Source organism: Haliotis asinina, chromosome 1 (assembly GCF_037392515.1).
Source record: "Haliotis asinina isolate JCU_RB_2024 chromosome 1, JCU_Hal_asi_v2, whole genome shotgun sequence".
Lineage (NCBI taxonomy): Eukaryota > Metazoa > Mollusca > Gastropoda > Lepetellida > Haliotidae > Haliotis > Haliotis asinina.
In genome coordinates, this window is record NC_090280.1 from 101,627,297 (window position 1) to 101,650,907 (window position 23,611).

The 23,611-nt window shown below is 41.1% G+C and overlaps 1 protein-coding gene across 1 annotated transcript in view; it reads left to right on the plus strand.

Annotated features, from left to right (window-relative positions):
* Nucleotides 1–23,611, plus strand: part of LOC137257179 (acetoacetyl-CoA synthetase-like) — a 40,234-nt gene that overhangs the window by 11,305 nt on the left and 5,318 nt on the right. Inside the window, exons 3-16 of the mRNA XM_067794600.1 lie at nucleotides 2,108–2,225; nucleotides 3,494–3,607; nucleotides 4,616–4,713; nucleotides 5,861–5,975; nucleotides 6,958–7,036; nucleotides 8,144–8,294; nucleotides 11,598–11,678; nucleotides 12,530–12,719; nucleotides 17,288–17,410; nucleotides 18,582–18,695; nucleotides 19,301–19,426; nucleotides 19,685–19,754; nucleotides 21,829–21,887; nucleotides 23,115–23,320. Coding sequence (XP_067650701.1) covers nucleotides 2,108–2,225; nucleotides 3,494–3,607; nucleotides 4,616–4,713; nucleotides 5,861–5,975; nucleotides 6,958–7,036; nucleotides 8,144–8,294; nucleotides 11,598–11,678; nucleotides 12,530–12,719; nucleotides 17,288–17,410; nucleotides 18,582–18,695; nucleotides 19,301–19,426; nucleotides 19,685–19,754; nucleotides 21,829–21,887; nucleotides 23,115–23,320 — 1,644 coding nt within the window. The remainder of the gene's footprint in view (nucleotides 1–2,107; nucleotides 2,226–3,493; nucleotides 3,608–4,615; nucleotides 4,714–5,860; nucleotides 5,976–6,957; nucleotides 7,037–8,143; nucleotides 8,295–11,597; nucleotides 11,679–12,529; nucleotides 12,720–17,287; nucleotides 17,411–18,581; nucleotides 18,696–19,300; nucleotides 19,427–19,684; nucleotides 19,755–21,828; nucleotides 21,888–23,114; nucleotides 23,321–23,611) is intronic.

Sequence of the window (23,611 nt, forward strand, 5' to 3'; positions counted from 1 at the left end):
TGTATTATAGAATTCAAAAAAGTTACACGATACTGATTCATTGTGATTTATTTATACACTTGCACTTGAATCTCCCCTAATATTTATGAAGATGGGCATACTTATATTTGTTTTGAAAGCAAACGAGGTTCAGAAGATCGACAATGGTCGTGACTCCACAAAACAGGTTGTCCTATGATATAACAGCGCATTAGTTTGTTTTACGCTTGTCAGGGGACAGAACTTTACCAGGACATGCATTCTACCAGAGGCTGTTATTTCAAGGTTGAAAGAGGTGTTCAAATATCTCATTAGTTTTGTCTGATTGAATGATTATACGCATCAATTCCGTAACTGATATATTATCCTCCTTTCATTGACGATGGATCTGATACGCGTGATCATTACACTGGATAAGATAATTACAGAGATCAAATAGAAATGTTTCTTACACAATGTTTACGTAAATTCATTGAAAAGTCACATTTCAAATCAACATGAAACAGCTTGAACAAAATGCTCCAGTTACCTTTGTATGGTTTATGTGTACTTTCTATAATTTTTATGAGTAGATGCAAAAGTTATCACTTCATATTTGATTATGTATTATTGTCAACTTTAAAAATCAATAGTCACAAATGAGTTAGGTCTAAATTAGTAACTTGGTTTCTTTCAAATCTACGCGAACATGGGTCTAATACAATATTGCTATTTATGTCGACGATTCATGATATGAACTATTACAACGAATGAATGAATGATTTAATTTAGAAGAAGATTTAGTAACCTTGTCACCATTAATTCAATCAATGTGCAAACATAGTGTCTTAGTATTCACTCCCTGTGACAAGTACCAAACACTTGCCTACTGTAACAACATCTCATAATCCCCTTTCTCGCAGACATCTGTTCATTGGCCTGTATAAGCCCCCGAACATTGCAAACAATTGTTATCAAAGCACATTAATAGTTCTTCTGATTAACATAGAAAGTAACCTCTCGCGTAAGAAAAGCTAATATTTGATCATTACTGCTAAATTGATTGAAATAATAGGTACAGTACAAATGTTAAACGCATATGCGAGTCTCTCGCTGAATGAACGGTGCTTTCTGCTGACGACTATGAGGTGCCTATTATTACCTCCAACACCCGGCTCTCGCTGTGAGAAGCTAAATAATTTGCAGCACATACGTGTCTCTCGGCCTTAATGAGTTAAATGCCCATTTTGATATTAGACTTATCTTTATTAGTTGTCATGAAGAATAGTAACATTCATGCTGAAACTATTAAGGGTGTAGCTGCCATGGCTTCTCACTATCACTATGAAAAGAAACAGGTGGAAGGGTCATATCAAAAGCAAAACCAAGACAGGTGAAGCAAACAGTTGGGGTCGGGCTTGAGGATAGAGATATCAGGTGACATATGGTAATCTCAAAGTGAATTAAAGTGGGGAAGTACACGGCATGTCATATCAGCCTGTCATATAAACAATATATATCCTGTTGATCTTCACGTGTTCATGCCACCTATACATTTGGAGACATTTAATATGATGCTTTTATATGGGTATCGGGTATCATAATCTTTTACTTATCGTAACATAAACATCATGAAAGAAAGACACGTAAGATGCTAGTCAGTGGATGATACATAATCAACACTCATGAAAAATCCCAAAATATCTTTGAGATGACCCCTTGTGCCAGTGGACAGCAAGATCTGCAACAGTTCTTTATTCCCAATGACCAGTGACATTTAGGAACTATTTGCACACTATTGTATACACATTATCGGTCCCTACAAATGATAAAGTTATGAAAATAAACAAAGTTATTAATTTCTTTCTCATGTAATATCATTCTTGCAGTAATCTGTGTAACCATTGTTGCAAAGCATAGATCTTCAAAGTAGTTCATGCCATTTCATCTCATTTGCATATTTAATGAATAGTGATATGTGTACTATGTCCGATTGGTTAATCACATCAATTACATTCACCATTGTGTAATAAAAGCTGCTGTACAACTTAAAACTATACAATGTCTCCTTTGATCATTTCTGTAACTGAAAACACACCCAGAGTTTGAAGGAATAAGACTGGTATCAGTGAGTTTGAATGTGTTACAGGTGGTTGATACCTCCAAGAACATAGCAGAGATCCCGGAATGGTTTCATGGAGCCAGACTTAACTACGCAGAGAATCTACTGCAGTACAATGATGACAGAGTGGCTATCTATGCTGCAGGTTCGGCTTCAGTTATATTCAGGATTAAAGTAATTACGGCTGCATTGATGCACACCTGTTTCAATATGATACATGTGTGATGGAGTATATTTTTTAACACAGAGTGATTGGTGGTTGAAAAAAACCACAATTTTCAGGAAAACAATATTTTTCTTTGGAACAATCTGAACCTTATATCGAATTGAGAGTAAATGCTGCTTTGTATTGAGAACCTCAGTATGACATCAGGGTCACCGAAGCAGTGTTTGCTTAGACGCAGATAAACCTGAATATTTGATGCACAAATTACATCAACTCGCAGTGAATTTTGAAGTTTGTGTCATTGTTTAGGCTATGATACTCAGCCGTATGTTCAGGTAATCAAAGCTAGTAATTTGCTGTAGTTTAAAACTGTTTACCTTATTGTTTGCCAGTTAATTGCTCAGTGCTAATTACATACCTGACCTGCTTTATCTTGCTTTTCATCATTATTAAACAATCACTGTAGATGTCTTGAAAGTTTCATGCTAAAGTTTTCTCCCCAAAACATGCCCATAACTCCCCCTCATGACACCAGGGAGTCATGATGACTTACACATTTTCATGTCTAGGGCAAACTTTGCCAAAGTACCTGTCTTGGCATTGGTGGTTTTATGTAAATGTTCTTAGATGTTTCTTAAGCTGACATGTAGACTGGGATGTATGTTTGTCTTTCCAGATTTGCACTTGCCACAGATTCCCATTTTTTTATTTTGTTGAAATTTTAACATGCCATGCCTTCTCTCTTTTGTGTCCCAGAGAAACATATTTTATGCAGGTCATCTTCGTGGTGGTCTAGTTAATTGAAATAATCAAAGTTTGATCACAGTGACTAAATGACCAAGCAACTGAACATGTTTTCTCATAATTGGAAGCTATCAATCTTGGAGCACTTGTTTGCATAAAATATGTTTTTCATTAGGTTGGTTTTGTGTGTGTCATTAAATTTACATGTCATAAGCACTACAAACTCGTTCAAAGTCATGGTTGAATTTATCTTAAAGAATACAGGAAATCTGTGTTCCTAACATACTAATCATCTTTTGAATATGTGAAATTTGCAAATTGATTTGGTACAGTTTGAAAAAGAAAACAAACAAATAACTACATTGTTTCTGTATTTTTTGTGTGTCCAACATATGATAAATAACACTAAGCAATTATTTTCTATGATTGATTGGTTTTAATGGACCAATCATCAATTATTAGATTTTAACCAATGCCCAACACTTGTTCATATTTTGTTGTAGGTGAGGGAAGAGCTGAAGTGATAAAGAGGACGTACAAGGATCTGAGGCAATCTGTGGGACTGTATGCATCAGCCATGAAGAAGATGGGCGTGAAGTCTGGTGATCGAGTTGTAGGTATGACACATCACAAATGGACAGAGCACATTCCACAAAGTGATTGTAATGCTCAGGTAATCGTGGCTCAGGTGTTTTAACATATGGTTGTCCTAGTAGTCAGTGACTGTAGACCAGTTGGCAGATGGACTGATGGGTCCAGTCATGTTTCCATGTGAAGGTTGTGATTTGAAGCTATTTAGGTCAGTGTCCTCAGGTGATGTTTTAGTTTGGAATGGTAAATGTTTCAAGTAAGTTTCACTTGCATTAGGGGGCGGTGCAGTAGCTATATCGTTAAAGTGTTGCTTTGTCACATTGAAGACCGGGTTCAAATCCCCACATGGGTAACATATGTTCCCTGCTGTGATGCTACTGTAATGTTGCAAATAGGGTCATAAAGCCACACTCAGTCAGTCAGTTATTAGCGTTAGAAATTTGAAATTGGTTTGAAGAAGGATTATGTGGTCCTCTTTTACCTAAAGTTGTTCTTGAACATTTCTTGGGGCAGTGTGGTAGCCTAGTGGTTAAAGCGTTTATTCCTCATGCCAAAGACCTAGGTTCGATTCCCCATATGGTTACAATGTGTGGAGACCATTGCTGGTGTCCCTCGCTGTGATATTGTTTGAATATTGCAGAAAGTGGCTTAAAACTATATTCATGTACTTGAACATTTCTCTTAAATGATGGACTTGTCAAACTCTGAGACTTTGCTTGTTTGTGTCTTGACATTATGGATGGTGATAATGACGTCACTTGAGTGACACGCACTCATCCAATTATTTATTTATTTACAGGATCCTGTTGTATGGTCAGAATATCGCAAACTGCGACATACATTTTGAATCTTTCGGGGAACAGAAAATGTTGTTTTCTTCATGCCCCCTATATCCTCTATGCCCCCTCTGTATGTTGCTATTTTGTGTCAGTGTGATATGTAGAGATTGTTGTTGGACTAACATTGTTGGTCAGTGCAGCTCGATGTGGACATTCCTGTGATCATGCTTATTGTGGTGTATGTCTGTGTTTTAGGGTACATTCCCAACTGTATAGAGGCTGTGGAGGCCATGCTGGCAGCAGCAAGTATTGGAGCAATATGGAGCTCCACGTCACCGGACTTTGGTGTAGTGGTAAGAAATACCTGACTCACATTATTGAATTGTGTCTTGATTGGGCTAATCTTCAGCAATGCATTCTACATGTAAGAAACGACTTAGGGGATTGGGTGTTCAGGCTCGCTGACTTGGTGTTGGTTTGATGATTTACTGACTACCATCATACAGCTTGAATATTGTTGAGTGCAGCACTAAACAACACACAAACATGTGTTAATGATGTCAACATCACCATCGCTATTAACTGTAGCTTCCAACAGAAGTTCTCTAGAATGTGACGGTCAGTCTGATTTGACATTGTGTTTTGTCACATATCTAAGCTGGAGTGTATGTGCCACAGGAAAACTACATCGATTACAAGGTTGTGCGGTATCATTGGTTTTTACTGAATGTCTCTATGCAGTAAACAAACACAAACACAAGCATGGGTTACTGAGGACCACTTCTAGCCCGGTGCTTCACAGGTTGATACTAAAAATGGGTGGAAGTTTTATGGATTAGATGAACAAAGTTATGACTGCCACTGTCAGTTAAAAAAGATGACCTTTTAAAAAGGCTAATTACCATTCATCTTTATCGTTGTTTTAAAACTGGAGGTGTGGCAGGCAAGCTGTGTAAGACCCAGGCTAGTGATCCAGTGAGCTTGAGGTGCCGAGATAAAGCCCATTTGTGACTGGGTGTAGAAACCTTGGAGTCGGCTTTATGTGTATACTCTGTCGTTGTTGTCACAAGCCCTAGCGTACAGTACACAAGCCTGTGCACTTAAAAGAACCCACAAATCCATTGATAAATGACCAGATAATGGCCACATGATGTGCACACACCTAGTTGCTGGTACATTTGCAGTTGCAGTACAACTTGAACAAAGGTAGGTGACTACATGTCCCAGTCCACCTAGGTGTGAATGGGCACCTCGTTAGGATGGGAAAGCCACATTAACCCGGTGCGCCTAGTGGCTGCAAGAGTTGGATGATCCCCAGGGAGTTGAGATTAGTAATATGTTGTGCTGCTGAGGTATCCAATGATCAAAGGAAAATCAAAGAAGCACTTTGAGCATGAGGGATGTACTATAGCACTATGTAAATACCCATATAATAATATAGATATAGCGTGGCTTGATATTTGTGTTGTAGTGATGAATAGTCTGTATATATCTTTTCAGGGTGTGTTGGAGAGGTTTTGTCAAATACGTCCCAAGTTGATATTCAGTGTGAATGCTGTTAACTACAATGGTAGAATGCACAACCACTTGGAAAAGTTACAGCAGGTTGTCCGAGGTAATCTTTGTTTTTGTTTCCTTTGCTTGGATGTAAAATCATAACAGTGCTATTCTTTATTTGACTTTAGTGTAGTTGGTGTGTATATTTGTGCTACAACAAAATTTAGTCATAATGGCATTGGTATGGAAATGAGCCTTGATCAGACAAACCAGTGATTGACATCATGAGCATCATGATACTCTATCCTGTTAGAATATGATAACTCCCATCAACAAAGTCAGTGAGTCTGTTTTCACTGCTGACAACAAGCTTGTGTTTTCAAATATTCTTAAAAATATATCTCATGCCCATGCTATGAAAATCTTTATTAAAAGTTTTCTACCAAAGGAGCAATAAATTAAACCCAAATTCTATGTCATTTGTTGTGACAATCACACTGACTTTCTTTTAAAGCCTTCCACTTCTGTGTAGACCTTCACAGCATTCTGTTACTTTATTACCTTGATATGGTTTTTTTTCTGATGCGGCTAGCCCTGTCCACACAATACAGAGTTGCCACCCTTATATCTGTCAGAACCTTTAGTCATATGTTCATTGTTAACTCCCACAGGCCACAAAAAATAGTTACATAATTACACATAGCATTTCCATAACCATGACAGTTAGTAAGATAAAAGTAGATTGATCTCGTCTCCAGTACAGCCAGATTCCTTATTTGGCCAGCATTTGGCATCAAGTAATATTAGGTAGTAATGCTCCTGTGTATTTAGAGAGTTTTGTACAGTTGCATATTTTTTAGGGCGATTGGTCATTTTCTGCAGTACTGCATAAACTCTGGTAGCCTTGTGACTTACGATATTCATGCCGAAAGAGTTTATAAACAGTTATAATTCAGTCATGCTAATGTTTATGTGATTCACGGCATAAGGAAAGGGATATTCTACAAGGCTTTCTCAGTATTTTGTTTCCTGGATTTTCTGGCTGTTGACATACTTCTCCTGATTTTCAGAAAATAATATCAGCACTGTCTTAATTTCAGGTTTACCAGATCTGGAGAGAGTTGTCATCATTACATTTGTAGCAGAAGCACAGTGTGACCTGTCACACATTCCAAATGGGTAGGTACATTCACAGTGTCCAGTTTATATAGATCCTGTTATTTCATCCCTGCTAGAGCTATATGTTGTCAGCCAAGTAATATTTGAAGTCCACATGCTGTGTTATTTATTCATGCTTATCTGTGGACAGTGCCTCAGTGGTCTAGAATGTTAGGACCACCAATGAATGTAATATTAAACAACACAACAGGGTACTGCATTGCAGTATAAGTGCAATATTCTTGAATGCAATCTTACCAAGTCATCCTCACAATATTTTGAGGCAAGTATTTCAAGAACATAGGGTAGGCAAACGCTCTTATGTTTATAAATTATTTTTCATTTCACAATATGTTGATATTGTCAGCTGGACCATAAAATGTTGAAAAGAAACTAGAAAGGTCGTGTTGGGAATCGGGAAAATCAAATCTACTAACGAGGACTTGTGATGAACAATAATCATAGTTGTTGTTGCTTGCAGTTGAAATAAATGTATTTTTAATGTGATCACCAATATGAAGGGTTTTCCCATTTTTTCTAATTGATGCTTTTTGGGGTTTATTTTGTTGTTTTTTTCCTCTTTTTTGTGTATAACTAATACTGTCATGCAGTGAAATGAACGCATCCAAGAACAACACTGAAATTGTAGTTAAACAGTATAAGTGGTTTAAGTTTGACAAGGTGCATAACTTTCAACTGTTGAGAGTTTGTTCATGAATATTTGTTACATTTAAAGGTTAGTTTACTTTATTCAGTTGTGTTATACTAAAACAACAAATTCTGATTGATCGAAAATTTGGGATTCACAATCAATAATCACCTTTGATCCTTCTTTCGATTGACTGTTGCCCATTTCTAAACTCACTAACTTGATTTTCAGTTATTTTCGATTATTGGAACACCACTATAGAAAGGTCATACATGTGGATTTCAGATGCATTTTTTAATCTGACCATTTCTGAAATGACTTTATGATTATGTATGCATCTGCTTTGAATTAAGAAAATTCTCAAGAGTTCTACCAACAAGAAATGATACAGATGTTCAGAAGCATTTTAGATGTTAAAGCCATGTGTATTTCTTTCAATAATCTCTTACACCCGTACATTTGTACTGACTTTTCAACAGGTGCCTGTTGGAAGATTTCTTGAACGATGGGAAGGAGGATGGTGCTGTTCCCCCGCTTGAGTTCGAGCAGCTGCCCTTCAACCACCCTCTGTTCATCATGTACTCTTCTGGGACCACTGGGGCACCCAAGTGTATGGTCCACTCAGCTGGGGTAAGCAGGATATCAGTTGGCTTCAGGAAATCTTGAGTCATGACAGACTCTAACCCAGAGTCGGAGTTATGTCCCTTACTTGCGACACGGTCCATTGGTTTAAAGTCAGATGCCAGGTTTATCGTGAGGTTTATCAGCACCATCACCATGCTTTGAAGGCTTCAACGAAGTGATAAGTGAGTGAAACTTATACAAACCTGTAGAGGTTATGAATTCTTTGAAGAAAGTCCTCCTTGGGGTACATATAAGCATTTTTTTTGTCCATTAAAAATCCCGACGACAGTTCTAACTATTTTTGATAATAAAATATTTACAAAACAAAAAACTCGTTTTTTGTCTTGTGAGACCACCCTTACAGGCCCCCCCAGGCCCCCTACAGCCAAGAGCAGGTAACCCTAGCCGTCTACCTCGCACCTCACTTTTCATGCTGAACGTATCAGACCGAATGAGGGGAGAAGGGTGGCCGTACCCCAAGGAGGACTTTCTTCAAAGAATTCATAACCTCTACAGGTTTGTATAATTCTTTTTCAGAAGAAGTCCTCCTTGGGGTACATATAAGCATTAAACAGACTCCCAAAGCTTACCAATCGGGAGTGGTATTCTGTTTGACAGCACAGTCCATTTGATCAAAGTGCCAATCTGCAACCACACAGAAGTAGAAAAGTCACCGACCTGGTCACCTGACCGCTGATGTCAATCAAGGCGGGGGCGTGACAAAGATGAGGACCCGCTTGTCAAAGCTTACATGCCCATTGGCTAGAATTTGGGAAATCCCAAATGACACAAACCCCGCCCACCCAAATCAAAGTTTGGAGACCTGGACGTACAGGACACTCGCCAAACTGAACCCTGTCCATACCGCACTAGCAAGCTAAGCGGGGAAATGGAACGGAAAGTAAGGCACCCAGCCAAAGGGGGCAGGACTAACATCACCGATTAAATGGGAATGGATAGTCACCCACCACCGTGTGCAAACAGATATAGTCACCTGACAAAGCTTACTCAGCTTGAGGGGAGCTATTCTGTTTACTGCAGAGAACTGACTGACCGAACCGAGCACGCTCTCATGAGTGTCTGTTCAGTTGGTAATGACGGATGATCGTGCTCGGACGACTCCAAATAGCTGCTGAGCAGATCCCCACAATGGGCAGAGCCTACGATTTTGACATGGCCACTGCTCTCACTGAGTGAGCTTTCAACCCCTCTTGGGGAGAGAAGCCTTTATGGAAATAGACCTTGTAGTCTGTCGATACAATCCATCGGGATACCGTCTGTGTGCAAGCCGGATGGCCAGCTTTGCCACCACCATAACAGCAAAATAGCTGTTTCTCCTTATGGAGTAAGGCTATTCTCTTAAAACTTTAAGAGGTTTCATAACGTCTAATACATGAGCCTTACGGTATGTATTATCAGATGATGCAGGCAGCATAAACACAGGTAGATCGATAGGCGCAGTAATACGCAGCTAATAATCAATCTTTGGGTGGTATGAATCCGGTAAGCGTATGCTAAACGATCCTTATGGAACACAGTTCCGGGTCTGAAAACATGACGTGTGAGTCACTAACACGTCCACCAGACGTAACCGCCACTAAAAATGCCGTTTTCCAACTTAACAGTTGTAACGAACGACAGGTTGGCCAAGTTATGAACAAGAGGAGTGGGCACCCATCCCAACACTCTGGACAAATTTCACGACCGGATGCAGTCTGTCCACGCCTGCAAGAAACGCTGTACCCGGGGTAATTAGCCAACAAAGCACCCTCAACGGGTATGTGGAAGGCTGAAATAGCCGTGGAGTAGCCTTGAATCGTAAAAGCGGCTAAGCCAGATTCTAAACGAGACTGTAAGAACTCCAATACTTCAACTATAGTCGAAGAAAAAGGGATCGAAAATCCCACTGTTTCCACACCAGCACGCATAACAGGCCCATCTATACGTGGAATCCCTCCACGAAGCCAGAATTGTGTCTGCAACTGATGCAGAAATTCCGCTCTTTTGGAGACGATTCTGGACAGTGGACAGGCCACCCACTGAATCCTGGGATTGGGGTGAGGCTGGCCGTCCTGGGATAGTAGGTTCGGTAGCCGCGGTAATAGTACAGGCGGCTGCATTAGCGACCTGAGTATTACCGGAAACCAGCGTTGAGACAGCCACCTAGGTGCGAGAAGCACTAGTAGCCGTGCTGGTTGGGTGGCAAGCTGAGACAGAACTTTGGAAATCAGGGGAATTGGCGGAAACGCCCCCAACACCCTGTCCGTCCAGTCCACCTGGAAGACGTTGGCGGCAATCAATCTCAGATCCGGAATCCGAGAACAGAAAACCGGAATCTGGTTTGTCAGATTTGAAAAAGAATTGTGTTGAATTTCCCAGTAAATGATTTTGGATCATTCTGTGGGTTTTTGAGTGTTGGTAACAACATAACTGTTCACATGTTTGTTCTTGTGAGAATTGATTTCAATATATTTCTTGCATCTATGGCAGTTTAGGAGTATTTACACAATAAGCAAACCAGTTTAGGTTTTTTATGGCATATATTATGGCATATGGCTGGGGTCACCTTCATCCAACAGTAATCATCTTGTTTCTGGAGCAGAACTGAAAAAAACGTTCAATATAATTTCCACATGTGTGGATAGATATATCAAGCAGAACCTAAAGTGGTGCCTTTTGCTATTTACAATTTTTTGTCATTTTCTCTGTTTCCATGGACTCAAAAGGGAGGAGCATTGTTCGTTTCCAGAGCACAACTCAAAAACCACTTTGTGCCTTTGTAAAGGATATGCAGATATTTCAAATAGATGTTGAAATGATGTCTTTTGCTATTTACACATTTTTATCCCACGCCCAGATATGTTTTGTCGGGATGTATTAAAATTGACTTTTTCTATTTCACATGTGTCTTTTGCAGAGAATAACTTAAAATTGTTCAATATTTCCTCACCAAACTTTGCACATAGATTGATCTGCCAGTGTACTGTTGCTTTATGGTAGTTTTGGATTTCTAAATAAACAAATAAAAGTTAAATCCTCTCATTACTTCTTCACCAAACTTGGCTCGTAGTTAAGTTTAATTTGGTAGTTGCTTTTGCTTTTTGGTTGAAGTGGATTTCTGAATACAATACTTTATGCTATTCTATGACAACAAGTTTGGTTTTGACTGAATTTGGTGGTAGTGCTCTTTTTCTGTAAAACCTTTCAATATTCTCCTTCGACTTTGATATATGCATGCCAAAACACCTGACATAATCATTACTTTACATATTCATATTCTTCTAATTTTGAAATTTCTTTTTGGTGCAGGGCACCTTGTTAAAACACTTAGAAGAGCACTGTATTCAGAGTGACATGACACGAGATGACATCATGCTGTACTACACAACAGTAAGTACCCCAGATAGAGTGCTGTCATGGAGACGGTTGGATTTACAGGCTTGCTGTGTAAAACAACACTCATTCATTGTGAAATATGGGGTGATTGGTTAGCCTAGGGGTTGAAGTGTTTCCTCATCACACTGAAGATTCCCCACTGCTATGATATTGCTAGAATAGTGCTGAAAGCAGCGTTAACCATACTCGCTCACTCATTGTGGAATTACATCAGGCCTTTGTAGGGCTTGGTAGTTTGGGAAGACCACAGTTTCAAACCTACTGAGTACATGACTGTTCCTCAGTAATACACATTCAGCATTATGGCTGTTTACTCTATGGCCATCTCATCTGGAAACTGCTTTAAAACTGCACCAACCAGCTCTGTCAGTCATACTGTGACTGTCTTCCACTAGTGCTTGTTACCACTCAAAATTTGCAAATCAATAATCAGAGCAGAATAATTGATCAAATATTATATCCATAGACAGACAATTGTAATCATAGAACCCTAGAAATCTGAGTAGGCAGTAGTGCGCACAGTGGTCTGATTTTGCACATGGAACGGCCTACGTACTACAATCATGAGCGATCATGATGAGACTCGCTTTTGAATATGTTGTTTACATTGCAGTTTTACTAGTTATAAAAAACTGACACCCGTTTCATGTCTTGATTAACAAACATAACAATAAGAAACAGACTATCTAAAGTTTAGTTTGTTGTTTGAAATCATATTCTTGTCGAATAGCCCATTGATAATCAGTGACGCAGATGAGATCAACCAATTATTCGATAAGTCACTCCAACAGTAATGGTGACTGGTTCAGTATGGATGAAATGACTCTGACTGTGACTGTCTGCAGGCTGGTTGGATGATGTGGAATTGGTTGGTCTCTGTCCTGGCCGTCGGGGCGGCAATCGTTCTGTATGATGGCTCACCGCTGGTGCCTCACCCAAATGTTCTGTGGGACCTGGTGGATCAGATCGGCATCACTGTTCTGGGCACTGGCGCTAAGTGGTTGTCAGTGCTGGAGGAGAAAGGTGTCAAACCAGGTAACAGTTTCACTATTCAAAAGAAATCTCCCTAAGTTATAATATATTGTGAAAAATCAAACAGCCTAGTAAAATATTGTGAAAATTTTGGTTTGTGAATGTTTTTGCTCAGTTCATTGATATACGTCATGCTATAACTCTTGGATCGGGGTTAACATTAGTAATAATAATATGTCCATTTACATAGCATCAGACTCCACACCAGGTATGCTCATAGTGTCAACAATCAATAGGACAGCACACAATTACCCCAGATAACCGAAGCTGCCTGTTAGGCTCTAGAGGGTTAATGGTCACATTCCCTATCCCACTGGGTGCATATTTTCTGCTGGATGAACAGCAGCATTCTTTTTCAGAAGAAGTCCTCCTTGGGGTACATATAAGCATTTTTATGTCCATTAAAAATCCCTACGACAGTTGTAACTATTTTGATAATAAAATATTTACAAAACAAAAAACTCGTTTTTGTCTTGTGGGACCACCTTTACAGGGCCCCCTAGGCCCCGTACAGGCAAGAGCAGGTAACTCTGGCCGTCTACCTCGCACCTCACTTTTCATGCTGTCGTTCGACTAGAAAGACGTGCGTGGTCCATTTAGATTAGTTTTTGTGCTATCTACCTACGGAATTACGAGCGAGAAACAGTCAGCTACTGTATGTATGGTTCCTTTTCTTTCGCACGGGCGTTAGTTGGATTCTTTTTCAGAAGAAGTCCTCCTTGGGGTACATATAAGCATTTTTATGTCCATTAAAAATCCCTACGACAGTTGTAACTATTTTGATAATAAAATATTTACAAAACAAAAAACTCGTTTTTGTCTTGTGGGACCACCTTTACAGGGCCCCCCAGGCCCCCTACAGCCAAGAGCAGGTAACTCTGGCCGTCTACCTCGCACCTCACTTTTCATGCTGTCGTTCGACTAGAAAGACGTGCGTGGTCCATTTAGATTAGTTTTTGTGCTATCTACCTACGGAATTACGAGCGAGAAACAGTCAGCTACTGTATGTATGGTTCCTTTTCTTTCGCACGGGCGTTAGTTGGAATTTCTGGGCTGAAATTTTCATTCATAAATTGTTGTAACTTTGCTGGTCGGGTCCTATCTTCCTGTCATGTGGCAGGCAAGATGGCGGCCTTTATGGCTTCTTTTTAGTGCGGGAAGTGTTTTGCTTGCGTCTCACTTATTCCTGCATTTTTCTTATTAGTATGTTTTACATGCTAAGATGTCTTAACCCATTTGTTCTTGTTTCAGTCAAAATGGGTAGGTTGGGTTTAAGACTGTTAGTCTTTTTCATAGCATCACGCAATTATGTGTGCACACTTGTTACTTGCATTTATCCGCTTATACTTTGTTGTTTAGCTGGGTTAAATGTATTTTGGCAATTTATTGTCGCCCTTGCGTTTATATTTTGCATATTGTGTGTTCAATTACGTATGTTTTCTGTACATCAGTTACCAGTAGTTTGGTTCTAATTGTTACAGTTTCGCCTCTGCGTTGCATACTCCATGGGACAAGTCGGGGGATATACCCTCTTCTTTCCCTCTTCCCTCTTTTTCTCAATACCCCCCACCCCGCACCAGCATTTGCAGCAGCAAATGTCACCGGTCTGGTTCCTGATCACCGACGCGATGTCCAATCTCCATAAGCGGAAGCTTGACATCCGTTCCTCTGATCTTGGCGGTCCAGGATCGTTTGAGAGAGAATAGGGTGCACCAAAGCCTTGGGTTTAGGCTCAGGCACAGATGCTGTCCCTGTGTGAATGTCAGATCCAAGCTACGGCTCTGGTGTCGTTTTCCCCGCTGGCCCTAAGGGTTCTGCACCGAGCACCGGCTTGGGTGCAGTTCCGCTTGCCGTCACTGGTCCATCGGGTCTCGTACCGTTGGTCATCGGCAACCCAACTGGTGGTTCTCGAGCACCGGCTTTGCCGCCTGCCTCGGTTCCGCTCAGTGCATTGGGTGTCCCTCCTTCGGCAGCCGATCCCACGGGGTCTCGGCATCCTGGTTTTTCGTTGAGCCAGGAGATGGCCGATTCGGACAACTCGGCTCTTCTGAGTCTGTTGTCCTTATTGACAGGTCCCTCGTGCATCGGGCTTACCAGCAACCAAACTGGTGGTTCTCGAGCACCGCCTGAATCGGTTCCAGTGCATTGGGGGGTCTCTGCTTCGGTGGTCGATCCCACAGGGTCTCGATGCCCTCTTTCTTCAGCGAACCAACAGTAGGCCGATTCGGAGCTTTTCGCTCGGATCGTCCCCTGGGCTTGTAGGGATCGCTGTAGCACTGACGCTGGTGGTCGTCCCATGCCACCCGATGCCACAGAGTTTCGTCTTCCTGGAAAGCGTTTACTCCGTGCAGGGTAGCCGAGATCCAGCTGCTCTTATTACCTTCGCTCATTAGCGAAGTCGTTATCCTATTGAGTATTCAGTCGGGTTGCTGCTCGCGATTTGATCTCCTGGAGCTCAACCGCCGCTACTCGATGGGAGAGAATGTGCTATTTGACTCTCCTGTTGTCGACAAGTGTGTCTACACCTCGATCAAGCTTGGAGGGTCGTCGGGCCACAGTCAGGCGTCGGCTTACAGTTCCCTTGAGGAGCGGTATCAAAATGCCTTGCAGCAACTTCAGGTTGCGATACACTGTCTACCTCGCTGTCCTGCAAAGGTAGCTAGTATCACAGGAGACAGGTATGAGGAAGCTAACACATTCACATCTGGCGCACGACTCCTGTTATTCCTTCGGAAATGGGAGAGTCACGTCCAGTCCCTGGGTTCTGTCCACACTCAGGGATGGCCACATGCCACAATGGAAGCTGTGGAATCCTTTTGCCAGGATTCGTTGCACTCCAGGAAGCGCCGGAAAAGGTGACAATCCCACGTTCCACAATCCAGCCCTTACTGGACATGGCGGCTGTAGAGATTGTTCCGTTGGGCCCAGGAGATTATGGGGTTCTACTCCACTTCTTTCCTGGTTCCCAAGAAAGACGGAAGATTTAGACCCATTCTAAATCTCAAGTGTCTGAACAGCATGATAGAGGTGCGTCTGTCAAGATGGAGACACTGCGATCAGGGATCTCATCTGTAGATGCAGTGGATTGTCTGTCTCCCATCAATCGACCTCAAAGACGCCTACCTCCATGTACCGATGCATCCCAAGATCAGGAAATACCTCAGGTCTTCTGTCGACGGGGTGTGTTATCAGTTTCGTGTGCTCCCCTTCGGCATCTCAAGACGCCAGGGTGTTCACCGAACTCGCCAGGGCACAGGGAAGCTTTTGTTTCCCACACCTGGATGACTGGGTCCCCAGGGCGCTCTCCCAACTCCTAATTCGAGAATCCACACTGTCGGTGATGGATATTCTCTTCAGATGAGGTTGGGTTATCAAATAATAATAATCAGAACTGGTGCCGACACAGGATCTGGTTTTCTTGGGGACTAAGTTGAGTCAACCTAAGGGTTGGTTTCTCTGTCCCAAGAGCACATTACCAAGGTACGGGGCATACTTTTACTTTTCCTGCAGATCCCCATGGTCTCAGCACGAACTTGGCTTCAGTTGCTAGGCAACATGACAGCGAAGATGGACATAGTTTGGCATGCACGTCTGAGAATGCATCCCATTCAGCAGGCGTTGTCACAGCAGTCGTCCAGGTCTCCAAACTTTGATTTGGGTGGGCGGGGTTTGTCATTTGTGATTTCTCAAATTCTAGCCAATGGTCATGTAAGCTTTGACAAATGGGTCCTCAGCTTTTTCATGCCCCCGCCTTGATTGACATCAGCGGTCAGGTGACCAGGTCAGTGCCTTTTCTATTTCCGTGTGGTTGTAGATTTGCACTTTGATCGAATGGACTGTGCTGTCAGACAGAATACCACTCCCAGTTGTTTCTCTTCGGGAGTCTGTTTAATGCTTATATGTACCCCAAGGAGGACTTCTTCTGAAAAAGAATTATACAAACCTGTAGAGGTTATGAATTCTTTGAAGAATGTCCTCCTTGGGGTACGGCACCTCCCCTCATTCTGTCTGATACGTTCAGAATGAAAAGTGAGGTGCGAGGTGGACGGCCAGAGTTACCTGCTCTTGGCTGTAGGGGGCCTGGGGGGGCCCTGTAAAAGTGGTCCCACAAGACAAAAGCAAGTTTTTTGTTTTGTAAATATTTCATTATCAAAATAGTTACAACTGTCATAGGGATTTTTAATGGGCATAAAAATGTTTACATGTACCCCAAGGAGGACATTCTTCAAAGAATTCATAACCTCTACAGGTTTGTATAAATTTTGAGGGTGAGACCACATGTACTCTGTACATACCAGAAGATTGGGCATGTATTTTTTCTGATACTGACATCATTTATTGTTTGTATACTCTTCAAGGACACAACACTGCAGTTTAAAGAGACCAATGGTTGATCTGTTGTTATGCCTTGTTTTCTAATGGTGTTTTTGCAGATATGAATGTTCAGTTAAATCTGGTGTTTCAGTGCCATGATAGCTAAAACCTGAGAAAAGCCAAACTTGCTATTTTTATATACAGAATGTTAAAAAAATCATGCCATTGTTGATTGTTAATTGTATGTTTCTAACCAGGTCAAACCCACAAGCTTACAACGTTGAAAATGATCCTGTCAACAGGCTCACCGCTCAAGCCCCAGTCCTATGATTATGTATACAGGGACATCAAGAGTGACCTGCTCCTAGGCTCCATCACAGGTGAGGTCTTTTAGGCGGGGCATGGCCATGGCAGAGCCTGTCACCACAAGCACTGCAATTGTGTTTGCAGAGTTGTGTCCCCTTGCCCTTATTCCATCCCTAGTCGCAAGTTAATAATTCAAGGGCATTCTGTGTCAGAAATGGCCCCCAGTAATTTCTGTTAGACCGGATTGGTGCTGTGTAAAGCAAGTTGATGCTCACAATGACAATGATGTCATGATGATTGAGGTGCTGTTATTTACAGACAATATTTATATCATTAGGAGATAACAGAGTTCTGCATTTAGAAACGAAGAAAAACATGGTTGAATGAAGTATTCTCCTTGTTAGACATTCTTAATTCCAGCGGCCACACTTTCACATATTTGTGAGTGATTAGCAGCACACCTAGATATTCTTCTGTGCCTTGTGGCACAAGTAAACTCTAGTTCTAAGTAGGCTCCTGTAGAGTTAAAGAAATTCCTGTATGGTCCTGAGCGTAGAGCTGAGGTCACTGTCAGTTGAAGTTAAGCAACAGTAATCGCGGATGGTTATCAGGTGGATGATGTTATCAGATAGGACTTGAGTCCTGCCCCACGAAGAAGTACATGTTACAAGTGGTCTTGCCTAAGGCGGGTGAGTTTGTTCAAAATTGCCTCTGTCTACCCAGCAGTAAACTGGGTACCTGGTATGGGGTCTAGGCTAACTGCCCCCCGCCAACTGCCCCCTGGCATGACTCCATGCACATTTTGGAATTTTTAAGAGCCATATCCCACAATCTGTCCTTTTAAATGAATTGACACTCGTATTGAATCTAAAGATGATGTGTTGTGGTGTTTTATAGTGCTATAAATAAAAATAACATCATAACATTTAGTTTGTGTGTTTTATTATTGGGTGGAGGGGCAGTCGTCCAGGGGGCTATTAACCTGGCGGGCACAATGGATTGGGGACAGATAGCCAGGGGGCTGTTGTCCCGGAGGGGGGTGCAGTTAGCCTGATACCCTGGTATGAAATGATGATAGTCAGAATTTGAACCTTGAGTGCCTGACAGGCGACTGGTTGTATTCTCCAGCGGGAGTATTCTCTACTTCTGACTAGGGTTAACATGTCCGTGCTTTGAGCATGCAATGTGAATGGATAGATGCACACTATATATGGGCTGTTGTTATTATTTCCTCCTCTATTGCAGGTGGTACTGACATCATTGCCTGCTTCATGGGACAGAACTGGACAGTGCCAGTGTATCGTGGGGAGATCCAGTCCTTGGTGCTGGGCTGTAACATGGCTAGCTGGACAGAAGATGGTAGGGGGTTCAGATTTCCCCTGGTGTTTCAGAATTACCCCTGGATCAATAAGCATTTCCCTTGGGTCCTGACCTTCCTCTTGAGGTTCCGAACTTTCCTCTGGAGTTCTAGGCTCTTTTGGACCCTGAACTTTCTTCTCCAGACTTTGCCCAGTAATTCTGAACTCATCCAAGTGTCCTTGGAATTCAAATTGATCTTATTTCCCAATGTCTGTTTGCATGGGTAAATATGATATGAGATATATGAGCATTTGTGGTGCGAGTCCTCTACCTTGAAATTGTCAGCAAATTTTCAGCAAATTTTTTTATTAATAAATACTAAATAAATTTGACCTCTCTTTTACTGGTTGTGGTTTGTATTTTGAAAAATAAGATTGTTGAAGTGAAATTTGCATAGTGCATGATCTAATCAGAATAACCACAAATTGGACATCAGAATTTCAACTGATGGTATTGTTATTTACTTGCAAAAAAAAGTAAAAGCAATTAATTTTTAAGTCTCAACTTATTAGGTTTTGGCTTTGAGTACACCTGTTCTTCTCTTCATGTTAGGTGGATGGGTATCTGCAAATGTTTACATGTACTCCTCTGTTGATTTTCTCCAGGTAAACAGGTGTTTGACAACAGTGGAGAGCTGGTGTGTCTCACTCCTTTCCCCTCCATGCCAGTATATTTCTGGAATGACACAGACAACCTCAAATACAAGAAAGCTTACTTTGATAAGTTTCCTGGTGAGTTAAGATATAGATGTAAATCTAGACTAATAAGAAGTGGCTTAAAACAAACTGGCTAGAAGAAAATGGAAATGCTTGAAGTCTTGATTTCTAGCTGTGATGCTTTATTTGTCACACCATCCTAAGTATGCTGGTACAGAAGTTTGAATGTTTAACACATAGAATTACAGGAGACTCGAGCAGGAAAGTACAAGTGTTCAAATGATACCATTTACCTTGAGGCAGTTAATGTGAATGAGGTTTTTTGCTTTGTAGGTGTGTGGGCTCATGGAGACTTCTGTTCAATCAACTCTCACACGGGAGGAGTGGTGATGCTAGGGAGAAGGTAAGTGTGAAGGGACTGATTGTTTTGGTGGGCGATAATAACAGTTGACTGGTATATTGCAATTCAAACTTCACAATACTATATATTGTGGTACACTTTTTACAAACCAGTTCACCCAATACGATCGATTATTTTCATGATAGTCAAAACAAATGGCATTAGTCTTTCCTTTATATCATTATGCACTGATAGTTTTGAGAATGGTCATATAATTGCATTTCTTGACTTTTATTAAACCATTTAAATAGAAAATCCAGATTAGTACAGACACTCATAAAAATAAACAAACCAAAGTGGCAGATGTCGCAGAAGAAGCTTTTCTCGAGTTCCAAAATTTGCAGCCAAGTCTTCAATTTTGAAACTAGATGATGATTTTTTTCCCAATTCGCCTGCCAAAGTCACTTGGTTTTGTGCCCATGAAGATTGTATGTGTTTGAAGCGTCTTTAATGTACTCACTCACACACCCATTCCTATGCATCTTCTCATGGTCTGGCTTTTGCTTGGAAATAGTTTCTGAACTTTGTTAGCCAGTCAGGCAAGCTGTACCTGAAAGTTACTGACACTGAACAGTGACAAAACGCTTTTATTGATGCAGTGAGATTTATCTTACCTCACACATAAATGTTGTTTTCTAATTGGGTATGCACTCTTCTGTTATTCATCCGTATAGCCCTTTTGCAAATGAAGTATATTGCAGTGTACCCCGCTGCCAATGGCAAGAGATTAGGTACTTTGTGGTGGTACTTCTTTATCAGGAATAACTTTGAAGCACGCATAATGCAAGGAAATTACCAGTGTTTTGCAAAAGCAAATCAATGGCAGGGAGATGACTCTAAATTTGTTTTTCTTGCGTCGTCTGCAAGATCTAGTGATGGCTACAAAAAGATTTGCCTGGCATTCCATTTAAGCAATTCTGACAAAACATTCAAATGTAGTCCCTGCGAATGTTAAAAGGGGAATTTCACTGTGAATATTTCACTAAGCCCTGCAGGAGTGAGTTTAGTTTTATGCCACACTCAGCAATATTCCAGCTATATGGCGGCAGTCTGTAAATAATCGAGTCTGGACCAGATAGTCCAGTGATCAACAGCATGAGCTTCGATCTGGGCAATTTGGAAGCCATGACATGTGTCAACTAAGTCAGCGAGCCTGACCACCTGATCCCGTTAGTCACCCTTTGTGACAAGCATAGTCACCTTTTATGGCAAGCATGGGTTGCTGAAGGTCTATTCTACCTCGGACCTTCACAGGTCCTAAACCCTGCAGGAAAAACAGCAACATGCAAGATTTGAATAGTTTGATTCACACAGATTGGTTGAAGTATACAATGTGATACCCATACATATCAAATTAACATTGAGGTGTTCAGTAATATTAATATGTATTGACTGTTTCACTGTACGCCTAAAACTGTGTGAACATACTTTGTTGACTGTTGTGGTCTGTATCGGTTTCTGGTTTATCTTCATGTATAGGTATCATAGTTCAGATAACACACCAGTCTGTAAAACAGTTTCCAAATTTTTTTTTGCCAGTCTGGCTAGCTATGCCTGAAAGTTTCTCACCCACAAAATAATTCACTAGCTCAAAATTTGAATGGAGAAATTAAACATAGGATTGCAAGAAGGTAAAATACCATCATCAATAAATAAGAAAACTTGTCTGTCTGAATATTTTTTTTCTGCTCAAATAAATCATAATCAAGCTAGCTGATATGATGAACATTTTTATCACAACATAATCTTGCATGATTTGAAAGTGTGTTATAGCTTGACAGGTTGGAGAGTATGATATATTTACAAAACGACCCCTTGCAAATTCACTGTCTAGTTCGGCCAGTGCTGGTGGAGATTTACTGTCCCTACTGGATTTTACTAGCCACGGGTTGGCAGACCAGTGACTGTTTCACACACTGGCTGGGACTGAAAACTGAAATAATGCTCAACATCCTCAGAGGGACTTTCAACCAAGCCAATCACTCTAAGAAATGCTCCATGTCTAAGCCTGTACTACATTTTCAGTAGTTTGGGTTGGATGTTTTGTTTAGTGACTGTTTCATTGTGTATTTTGCAGTGATGGTACCTTGAATCCAAATGGTGTAAGATTTGGCAGTGCAGAAATATACAACATTGGTAAGCCTTATCGCCTTCAAACTTCTTCTGTTTGTTGTATTCTTGAGCTTGCGCCATAGAGTTTTGTTTCCAAAGAGACTGATTATTTACAGACTGTTATTCATTAGCTGGACTATTACTGACTGCATCAACTAGTCAAGTTTGTTTGTTGGAGTTGCACGTAGTCACAGTATCAGATTATGTACTGTTATGTCCAGTGTTTGAAAAAGGTATAGATGCCACTGGTTTTGCCCAAGAAACTTGTGTTGCTTGTCAGTGTGTGCTTAGAGGTGGCTGATGTTAGGTAGCTAAATGAGGATTTCTGATTCATATGTTTTAAAATGATAGCGCAATGCCTGGGAGGGTCGTTGCAGACTCATTACATGAAAAAATCAAGATGTAAAGTCACAAGTAAATCTCCATGGAATATAATGTGCAAGTTTGTTAATCGGGCAAGTAGGGAAAATATCAGAAAACAAGCAAACAACTGCCAATAACTGCCAAGAAAAATACAAACAGAAACTAACAACGAACAAATGACACACTATTCCATTAAACGTTCAATTATAGGTCTTGTTAACTTCTGGTATTAAACCAACCCTAGACCAACCCTATTCCTACACAAACATTACCCCAAAACTATGTCTTAAATCCTTGTTCGTTTCCTAATACTATTTTTCCCCCAACCCAATCTAACACTAATGAAAAACCTAACAGTACATTTTCTAGTCTAAGATTTAATATTTCACTCTTAAACGGGGAGGGAATGACCCTGAAACAGGATCTGTGAAGGGCAATTTTACCTGATGTTACCCGGGGGACCGAAGCTAGACAACTGAATCCGGAAAGCGAGGTCACTTATATAACACTCTAGAACAACCTCCGACATGGGTCAGAGTTCACCTACTGATCATGGACATCTCTGCCAGTCAGAGTCAACCCAACATATCTAGCGCCAACCACGTGGCCTACCTAATGTACCTAGTGCTATGATGAACAGTGACCCCAGTTGGTAGTTGTCCCATAACAGAGGCAAGTGAAACAATGTACTACAAGACTAACCGATACACAGTTATTCTATATGTAGTATGTAATGATAAAATACACGTTTATGTACCCGTATGGCCCTGTACTTACGATACAATTTAACCCAGTGTAGATTCCATTCAAGTTGACTGAAGTCATGACATCCAGAAACCTGGAGCACTAAAGTCTGAGGTCTAAATAATTATGGTTTTTTTCTTTAAGTGGAATCCTTCAAGGAGATTCAGGACAGTGTGTGTGTCGCCCAACGTAGCCGTGACAGGATGGAAGAGAGAGTTGTCCTCTTCCTGAAGATGGCGCCAGGGAGCGAGTTCAGCAAGGAGGTTGTTGGCAGCATCAAGACCTCCATCAGGATGTATCTCTCGGCCAGACACGTGCCATCCATTATTCTGCCCATTGACGATATTCCCGTGAGTAGGGCGTCTGCCTCAAGACATTCCTGAGGACCATTTCTGTTTATTTTGAATCTCTACTATTCAGGGGTCATACACCTCATGACACAATGATTTCCTAGGGTTTCTTGCTTGTATTCTTTTGGGTATTCCAGGACAAAAGGGTTTCCCAGAAATCCTTGCTTGTCATGAGACAACAATTAGGATACAGTCTATGCTCTGTCCAATAAAAGTAGAGTTAATCTTCTGTATGGCCATGACAGCATTTCTTCATCGTGTGGCTAGTATAATCATAATTCCAGTGCTCTC